This window comes from Lutra lutra, chromosome 12 (genome assembly GCF_902655055.1).
Source record: "Lutra lutra chromosome 12, mLutLut1.2, whole genome shotgun sequence".
Taxonomy (NCBI): domain Eukaryota; kingdom Metazoa; phylum Chordata; class Mammalia; order Carnivora; family Mustelidae; genus Lutra; species Lutra lutra.
In genome coordinates, this window is record NC_062289.1 from 59,389,985 (window position 1) to 59,400,076 (window position 10,092).

At 41.8% G+C, this 10,092-nt stretch overlaps 1 protein-coding gene across 1 annotated transcript in view; it reads left to right on the forward strand.

The window, feature by feature from the left end:
- Positions 1-9,274, forward strand: part of RALBP1 (ralA binding protein 1) — a 57,097-nt gene extending 47,823 nt beyond the window's left edge. Inside the window, exons 7-10 of the mRNA XM_047697274.1 lie at positions 1,569-1,676; positions 5,861-5,982; positions 7,035-7,158; positions 8,889-9,274. Of these exons, the coding sequence (XP_047553230.1) occupies positions 1,569-1,676; positions 5,861-5,982; positions 7,035-7,158; positions 8,889-9,155 (621 nt within the window). The 3' untranslated portion in view covers positions 9,156-9,274. The remainder of the gene's footprint in view (positions 1-1,568; positions 1,677-5,860; positions 5,983-7,034; positions 7,159-8,888) is intronic.
- Positions 9,275-10,092: the final 818 nt, after the last annotated feature.

The window sequence follows — 10,092 nt, forward strand, 5'->3', positions numbered from 1 at the left end:
AAAGACACCATTAAGAAAATGAATATACAAATCAGAGGCTGTGACAAAATATTCTGCAAAAACACATACCTGATAAAGGACTAGAATATATTAAAAAACTCATAAGACAGACAATTCAGGGTTTTTTAGACTTTATTTTTTTGGAAGTAGAATTAGGTTCACAGCAAAATTGAGAGGAAGGTACAGAGATTTCCTGTATATATTCTGCTCTCCCACCAGAGTATGGTACATTTGTTACAATTAATAATTTGTTACAATTAATAATTCATTTAAAAGGCTAAAAATTTTTTAAAAAGGCAAAAAAGTTGAAAAGGCACTTTACCAAAGATCATGTACAAATGGCAAATAAGCACATGCAAAGATGCTCAATATCATTAGTCATTAAAGAAATAAAAGTTGAAGTCACAATGAGGTACTACTACACACTAACGAGAATGACTAAAATTGAAAATACCAGGTATTGGGGCACCTGGATGGCTCCATCAGTTAAACATCTTCCTCTTGATTTTTGGCTCAGGTCATGATCTCAGGGTTATGAGATTGAGCCCTGTATCAGGCTTCAAAGCCTGCTTGGGATTTTCTCTCTTTCCATCTCCGTCTGTCCCTCCCCTCTGCTCTCTCCCCCTCTTTCTCCCTCTCTAGAAAAACAAGTAAAAAGAAAAAAAAAAAAAACAAAAACTAGGTGTTGACAAGAACATGGGGCAACTGGACCTCTCATTGTTGCTCTTGGTAATGTAAAATGGTATAGTAATTTTGGAAAACAGTTTGGCAGTTTCTTTCAAAGTTAAACATGGTTACCATATGACCAAGCAATCTCACTTTTAGGTATTTAAAAGAAGAAAGCACATACCCACACAAAACATATACGTATGAAATGTTCATAACAGCTCTAGTTAGAATAGTTCAAAATTAGGAAGGACCCAAATGTCCATCAGCTGGTGAATGGATGAACAAATTGGTGTATCATGGCGTATTACTCAGCAGACTACTAATACAAACTGCAAAATAGATGAATAGTTTAAAAAAACCATTATTCTGTGTGAAGGAAGCCACATACAAAAGATTTCTTATGGATCGACTCAATTTATATGAAACTCAAGAAAAAGGAAAACTATAGCAATGGAAAATATGTCAGTGGTTGTCAGGTGCCAGCAGATGGTGAAAGGTACTTTGTGTGGTGATGGGAATGTTTATATCGTGATTGTGGTGGTGGTGGTTACTTGGCTGTATTCATTTGTCAAAATTAATTGAATTGCATACTTAAAATTGACACCCTCCCCCCAAAAAAGTATCACAGGATATAATTTTATATGGATGGGTTCCAGAAATGGTGAACACATTAACCAGAATTGAACATTTTCATGGTGCAGCCACAAACTAAGATCCGCATGTTATTTTCCAAGCCCAGTTAACAAATCCTCCTCTATCCAGATAGTTCACCTGGCTGTTACTGTTACTTTTTCAGCTCTAGGAAATGAGAAGGAAACTTCTAAATGGTGATGGTGTGAAATTGTTGAATATGTGTTACATTTGGGCTGACCAGTTCTTCATTTGTCTTATTTGATCAGGAGTGCGAAACCAAGATTGCGCAAGAGATTGCCAGTCTTTCAAAAGAGGATGTTTCCAAAGAAGAAATGAATGAAAATGAGGAAGTCATAAATATTCTCCTTGCTCAGGTAAGCTAACCTTTTTCTTCTGTTTTCAAAATCCTTTTTAAAAAATAAAAATTGTACATATTTAAAGTGTACAGCATGATGATTTAATAGACCTATACATAGAGAAATGATTACTACAATAAAGCTTGTTAACATTGTCTTCTCATCTATTTTCTTTTGTGATGGGAGCACCTGAAATCCATTCCTTTAGTGTATTTCCAGAGATCTAGATACTGTAGATCTCTAGACTTACTCGTCCTTTGTAATTGCAACTTTGTATCTTTTGACCAGTATCTCCTCATCTTCTCTATCCCCCAGCCTCTGGTAATCACTGTTTTGCTCTCTACTATTATGAGTTCTACTTTTTTTTTTTTTTTTTTTAAATTCCACCTAGAAGTGAGATCATAGTCTGTCTTTCTCTGCCTTTTTTCATTTAGCATCATGTCCACCAGGTTTATCCATGTTATCCTAAAATGGCAGGGTTTCCTTCACTCAGTGCTGAATAATACTCCAGTGTGTGTGTCTATACACACCCACATCTTTATCCATTTGTGCATTGACCACTGAGTTGTTTTCATCTTTTGACTATCATGAATAATGCTGTAGTGAACATGGCAGTGCAGGTATCTTTTCAGTATCCTTTTCATTTTCTTAGGGTTTAAACCCAGAGATGGAATTGCTGGATCATATGGTAGTTCTGTTTTTTGTTTTTTTGATGAACCTCCATTCTATTTGCCATAATGGCTGCCTTCAGTTTACATTCCCATAACAGTGTATGAGTTCCATGCCAATGGTTGTTTTTTTTTATTTTGTTTTTTTTAAATAATAGTCATCCTAACAGTTGTGAGGTAATATTTCATTGTGGTTTTGATTTTCATTTTCCTGATAATAAGTTATGTTGAGCATCTTTTGATATATCTACTGGTGATTTGTAGGTCTTCTGTTTAGAAATGTCTGTTCAGGTCCTTTGCCATTTTTGAATTGGGTTGGTTGTGTTCTACCTGTTGAATTGGTTGCATTCCTTAGAAATTTTGGAATATTCACCCCTTACCTGATGTGTGGTTTGCAAATATTTTCACCTATTCCATAGGTTGTCTCCTTACTCTTTTGACTTTTTCCTTTGCTTTTTAGTTTGATGCCATCCCATTTATCTATTTTTTGCTTTAGTTGCCTGCTTTGGGGGGTCATATCTAAAAATTCACTGCCTAGACCAGTGTTTTTTCTGAAAAACCTATGTTTTTTTCCTAATAGTTACATAGTTTAGGTCTTATATTTAAATCTTTAATTCATTATGAATTGACTTATATATATGGAATGAGGTAAGTGTCCAGTTTTATTTTTTTGCATGTGGAAGACAAGTTTCCCTACACCATTTATTGAAGGGATGGTCCTTTCCCTATATGTGTTCTTGGCACTTGCTGCAAAGATGAGTTGGCCGTAAATGTGTGGATTTATTTTGGCTCTCTGTTCCACTCTGTTGGTCTCTATTTCACCAGTAATATACTGTTTTATTAAATAAAGCTTTTGAAATCCGTATACTTTGAAATCAGGTAGTGTGATGCCTCCAACTTTGTTCCTTTTGTTCAGGATTGCTTTGATACTAACAGCCTGTTTTGGTTCTGTATAAATTTTAGGATTGTTTTTTCCTATTTCTGTGAAAAACACCACTGGAATTTTGAATCTCTAGATCTCTTTGGGTAGTATGAACATTTTAACAATATTATTTCTTTTGATCTATGAACATGGGATATTTTTCCATGTATTTGTGTCTTCAGTTTTTTCATGAATGTTTTAGTTTTAATAGATCTTTTACTTCTTTGGTTAAATTTATTCAAAATATTTTATTTTCTGATGCTATTGTAAATGGGATTTTCTTAATTTCTTTTTCAGATAGTTTGCTAGTATACAAAAATACAACGGATTTTTGTATGTTGATTTTATATTCTGCAACTTTACTGAATGGGTTTAATAGGTTTTTTGTTTTTTGTTTTTGGTAGCATCTTTAGGGTTTTCTATATATGAGATCACATAGTCTGCAAACAGAGACAATTTTACTTCTTTCCAATTTAGATACCTTTTATTTCTTTTCCTTGTCTAATTACTCTAATTAGGACTTCCAGTAGTAAATAGTAAATAGAAGTGAGAATGGGCATAATTGTGTTGTTCCTGATCTTAGAGGAAATGCTTTTAACCTTTAACTCTTGAGTATGATGTTACCTGTGGGCTTGCCAAATGTGGCCTTTATTACGATGATCTGTGTTCCTTCTATACCCACTTTGTTAAGACTTTTTATAATGAGAGGAAAAGCTTTAATTTTGTCCAATGCTTTTTGGCATCTGCTGAGATTATGATCATAGGATTTTTTATCTTTCATTCTGTCAGTGTGGTGTATCACGTTTATTGATTTGCATGTGTTGAACTATCCTTGCTCTCCAGAGATAAATCCCACTTGATCATGTTGTGTGATCTTTTTTTTTTTTTTAAGATTTTATTTATTTATTTGACAGATCACAAGCAGGCAGAGAGGCAGGCAGAGAGAGAGGAGGAAGCAGGCTCCCCGCTGAGCAGAGAGCCCGATGCGGGGCTCGATCCCAGGACCCTGAGACCATGACCTGAGCCGAAGGCAGCGGCCTAACCCACTGAGCCACCCAGGCCGCCCTGTTGTGTGATCTTTTTAATGTGTTGTTGAATTTGGTTTGCCGGTGTGTGTTGAGGATTTTTGCATCTGTTCATCAGGGGTGCCAGCCTGTTACTTTCGTGTAGTGTCTTTGGCTCTGGGACGAGGGTAATGCCGGCCTTGGCAAAAGAGGGTTTGGGAGCATTTTTAAGTTTTCTTGGAAGAGTTTGAAAAGGATTGGAATTATTTCTTTAGATATTTGGTAGAATTCACTTGTGAAGCCCTCTGGCCCTGGTTTTTGCTTGGTTAGGCAATTTTTGATTATTGAGTCAACCTTTGTACTGCTCTGTTCAGATACTCAGTCTTTTTGATTCAGTCTTGGTAGGTAATATGTTTCTAAGAACATTTCCTTCTCTTCTAGGTTATCCAGTTTGTTGTATAAATGCTCATAGTAGTCTCTTACAGTGTTCTGTATTTCCGAGGTATCAGTTGTAATGTTTCCTCTTTGATTTATGGTTTTGAGTTCTTTTAGTCTAGCTACAGGTGTGCTATTATTATTTTTTTTTTTTTTTGAAAAACCAACTCTTAGTTTTATTGATCTTTTATGTTGATTTTCTAGTCTCTATTTCATTTATTTCTGCTCTGATCTGTATCATTTCCTCCCTTCCACTAATTTTAGGGTTAGTTTGTTCTATTTCTAGTTCCTTGAGGTGCAGGGATAGGTTGTTTCAGGGCTTTTTTCTTGGTGAGGCCTTTGTACCATAAACTTCCCTCTTCGAGTTGGTTTTGCTGGATCTCGTACTTTGGACACGTTGTGTTTCCACTTTGATTCATTACTAATTAGATTTCGTCTTTGACCTGTTGCTTGCTCAGGAGGACGACCATCGGGCTCTCTGTTCCTTGGGGAGCCTGCTTCCTCCTCTCTCTACCTGCCTCTCTGCCTACTTGTGATCTTTGTCTGTCAAATAAATAAATAAAATTTTAAAAAATGCATATTCTGTGAAAGCACAATATTTGCTGTTTATCATCTCTGGGGACATGTGTTGAGGAGGATGGTAGCTTTTGGTGAGGAGAAAAGATTTCTTCTGGGAACATCTTGCCTTTACTAGATCTGCTTTAAGGTGATACTGACATCAGCTATTTCCTGGGTCCTTATCCCAGTGCACGGTTACGGGCCATCTTGACCCTGAAACAGACACTCCCTTTACTGAGAGGTGGGAAGGTGTTCAGAAGGGACTGAGAATCAAACACAGACATAGTCACTTGACCTTTGGCTTTGTGCCCAATATGATGGCCTCATAGGGAACTTTTGCAAAATGAGGACATGGGATTCCTAGGTGGCATTTTATGTCTTGAGAAAAATCTAGACATTCCTCCCAGAGAGCCTTTTCTCAGAAAGCCTTAACATTAAGGAAACAGGATACAAGCTTTGCAGTCCAAGCTGTGCATATGTACATATGTACATATACATATGTAACTTGTGTTACATATGTATAGGGCTAAAGAATTCAAGGGAACAATGTCCCAGAAAAGTGATTTTTCCTAGACTCATACTTTCAAAGGTGTTCACCAGTGGTCTTTATTTCAGGAGAATGAGATCCTGACTGAACAGGAGGAGCTTCTAGCTATGGAGCAGTTTCTGCGCCGACAGATTGCCTCAGAAAAAGAAGAGATTGAACGCCTCAGAGCCGAGATTGCTGAAATTCAGAGGTAAAGGAAAGCAGAGGGTTTTAAGTTTACAAGAATAGTTAAATATAAACATAAAATTGTTTTAGCTCTCAGACTTTCATACAAAAGAACTAGGCATCCAAATCAGTCATCTTTAAGTTTCTCTTTGTTTTTAAAATTTGAGAGAGACAGTATGTACGCAATTGGGGGTGAGGGGAGAGGGAGAGAGACTCTAAAGTAGACTCTGCAGAGCATGGAGCACAAGCAGGGTCGAGTCCATGACCCTAGGATCATGACCTGAGCTGGGACCAAGAGTCGGTGCTCCAATGACTGACCACCCATGCGCCCCCTAAGTTTTTTCTTTCTTTCTTTCTTTTTTTTTTTTTAAAGATTTTATTATTTATTTGACAGAGATCACAAGTAGGCAGGGGCGGGGGGGAAGCAGGCTTCCTGCTGAACAGGACCCCCCCCCCCCCCCCCGGTGTGGGGCTTGATCCCAAGACCCTGAGATCATGACCTGAGCTGAAGGCAGAGGCTCAACCCACTGAGCCACCCAGGCGCCCCCCACCCCGCAAGTTTCTTCTTCTTCTTCTTTTTTTTTTTTTTAAAGATTTTATTTATTTATTTGACAAGAGAGAAATCACAAGTAGGCAGAGAGGCAGGCAGAGAGAGAGAGGAGGAAGCAGGCTCCCTGCCGAGCAGAAAGCCCGATGCGGGGCTCGAACCCAGGACCTGGGATCATGACCTGAGCCGAAGGCAGCGGCTTAACCCACTGAGCCACCCAGGCACCCCTTCTTTTTTTTTTTTAAGATTTTTATTTATTTGACAGAGAGAGATCACAAGTAGGCAGGGAGAGAGAATGGAGGAAGCAGGCTCTCCAACAAGCAGAGAGCCCGATGCGGGGCTCGATCCCAGGACCCCGGGACCATGACCTGAGCCAAAGGCAGAGGCTTTAACCCACTGAGCCACCCGGGTGCCCCCTAAGTTTCTTCTTGATTAAGCCTTAAGAATGATGCTATATTAAGCTGATTCATGAAAACCTGGTGAATCTAAAACCTGCTCACTGTCCTTTTTTCTTGATCTCCCGCCCGCAGCCGTCAGCAGCATGGCCGCAGTGAGACCGAGGAGTACTCCTCGGACAGTGAGAGTGAGAGTGAGGACGAAGAGGAGCTTCAGATCATCCTGGAGGACTTACAGAGGCAGAATGAAGAACTAGAAGTGAGCACCAGCTTCCCAAAACTTGTAGAGGTCACCTCTTTCCCTTAGAAGTCGTCTTTTCCTTGGGAAACAGCGGGGAGGCTGAGTAGAGAGGAGTTTAGGGGACATCTCACCAGTGTGTGCAGGGCGTGAGCTGGTCCTGGCAGAGCACACAGCACAGGTGTGACCTCACCAGGCATCCCTGGGTGTGGTGACTCCCACTTACGGGGATGCCTCGCCTGACTGTCCTTGAACAGTTGTGGAAGATCTGGGCTAACTTCCCAGAGATGAACAGAAAGAGAAATGCTGGTGGAAGAAGGAAGAGTCGCCTGACTCACCTGTGGGTAAAATGGGGACAAAGTTTTCTCTCGTCCCTCAACCCTTGAAGCAACCAGTGTGAATAAATTTGGCACTGGGGATCTGGGAGGCAAGCGCATGGTGAAATGAAAGCAAGAGATTTACATGATCCTGATCAGAATTTCCCTTCTTACTCCAGATTAATCATTGTCTCCGGATTTTTTACCTCAGGGTTGAGAGAAAGCCATTCTTGTCTTAGATTCCAAGAATGGTGGGGTAACTTTCTCTCACCCTGGTACATTCAGCAGCTGGGGCAGATCAGAGCCACCCACTGCATAGAAAACTAGAATTCCACAGAAAACAGTAAGTCCTATGGACAGAGTTGAGACGGGGCAGCCCACCGAGGCTCCAGGCTCAGAACACTTGCCATAGCCAGGGCTGTGTTGTGGGAACAGCAGAGCCACGGTTGGGACCTGGGCCTCCATGTAGCTTCCCATCTTTAGAAGGGCCTCGTGTTGGCACTTTATTTTGCTTTCTTAACGTTTTACAGATCATATGAAAATCCTAAGTAGGAAAACATTCCAGAATTGTAGTACTTAGGGTACAGGCTTAGCTGCTTTAACAAAGAGCATACTCTTCCGTTTTGGAACAAGACAGTTCTGTGCCTTGCCTGGCAGACGTCTAGGTCTCCCACCCTCCACACGAGTGGAAGACACGTGGGGTCCAGAGTAGCCCCTTAGGTTTTATCCACTCTTAGCAGGAAGGAACCCAAGAACGCCTGGTGGTTAAGGGCAAGCAGCGCCTTACCGACGTGACCCACCATGTCAGAGGCACGCGGCGCCCAGCTACAGCTGGCTGCAGGGGAGGCTGGGACACATGTGCTGCGGGTGAAGGCCACTGCCGAGCCATAGGCGCTAGCCCGCCGCCTTGGGAGCTCAGCGGAGTTTGGGATTAGCTCCCTTGGCTTTGCTGAAGGAGTGAAGCCTGTAGAACCGATAGCGTTCTTGTTTGCCCAAGTAGCACAGGACATGTGTGAAGTGATGCCATTTACAACAGACAAGGACATCTGCTTTTGAGACAAGTCTGAGATTTCCTCCTGTCTCTGACTTGTCATTTCTGATGGCTGGTAAAGTCACTTCTATCTTCCACTTACCTAAGGGACATGGTCAGGAGCCAATTTAAAACAAATCATTTTAAACACTAAAATATTTAATATCATTAAGCAAATTGTTTTCTGTTGCATGTATCTTTTCCAGATGTGTTTACTCTTCTGTAAGGAGGATTTTGTGCATTCCGGGTCAAGGTGTTTATGTGTCTCATTTGCATATTCGTGTTCTCCTCTCCTGTTTCACAAGTTGACTAAAACAGAAATAGATTCTTGTGTAGGATACCCTTGTTCCTCATTGTGGCTCTCCCCTTCTTAAGTGACAACTGTTCCTTTGTCATTCCTCAAGATAAAGAACAATCATTTGAATCAAGCGATTCACGAGGAGCGGGAGGCCATCATCGAACTGCGGGTGCAGCTGCGCCTGCTCCAGCTGCAGCGAGCCAAGCCCGAACTGCAGGTGCAGGACGAGGACGAGCCCGAGAGGCGTGGCGGGGCCGGACAGCCGCCCAGAGACAGCGCCCCGGAGACGAAAGCAGCTAAGGAGCAGCCAAAGGCAGGCAAGGAGCAGGCCAAGCCGTCCCCGAGCAGAGACAGGAAGGAGACGCCCATCTGAGCAGCCCGAGCGTCACAGAATCCCCAGACCCGACGAGACCTGTGCATCTTACTGTAACCCTGAGAGTCGGAGTGGACAACTCTCTGCTGTACATTCTGTAAAGATGTCTTTTCTTCTCAGACTCTTCCTTCTTTTCACACGTATGACTTCTCCGCGTCAGGCTCAGGTTACACGAGAGGACAAAGCAGTGCACGCAGTGTGGGCTTTTAGGGGACAGATGAGTTTTCCAGATAGTGTCAGCTTATTTGAAGATTAATTTTCTTTGTTAACTTAAAACTATTTTAACCCTTGAGTGGCTTCTTTTTAAACCAAAAATCGTCTTTCTTTGCTTTTTTATTACAGCAGAATCAGGATCTCTTTCTGTCGTTCAATGGGGGGAACCAAACAAGGTGAACACTGTTCCTGCCTTGTGGATTGCCCCACAGTCTCACCCTCCGGGATCTCTGCTTACTAGTCACTCTTGCTCGTGCCTTTTACACCTTTTCGGTGCAGATTATATAATGGGGAGCTGCCTCATTTATCTCCTGATGGGCCAAAACGGCTCTTACTGAGGTTAACCTTTACCCACCCTTGTCACTCTCTCCTTTGATGGTCCTAAACCCCAGTCCACGAGCCTGAGTCACAGGATGGCCTAGCCAGTCCCAGACAGAGCTGCCGGTGGAGCCTGCCCACTGGCCCCGGGGCAGCTGCCTCGCTCCTGTGGGCTCCTCGCTGCTGGTGATCAGCGCATGTTTTCATTGGGTTGGTCGCAGGTAGCTGCCTGGCCTGAGGCATCGACACCGAGGATCTGTTTCTGAACCCAGAAATAATCTGTGTGACTGGATCTGCCGTTAACACAGAATGAGATTGCTTGCTTGGGCTAGAATGTAAAAGTCTCTTTGCCTGAATAAGCCATATATGCTCTTAGACAAAAGTTTTCAGTGACCTGTTTCATCTC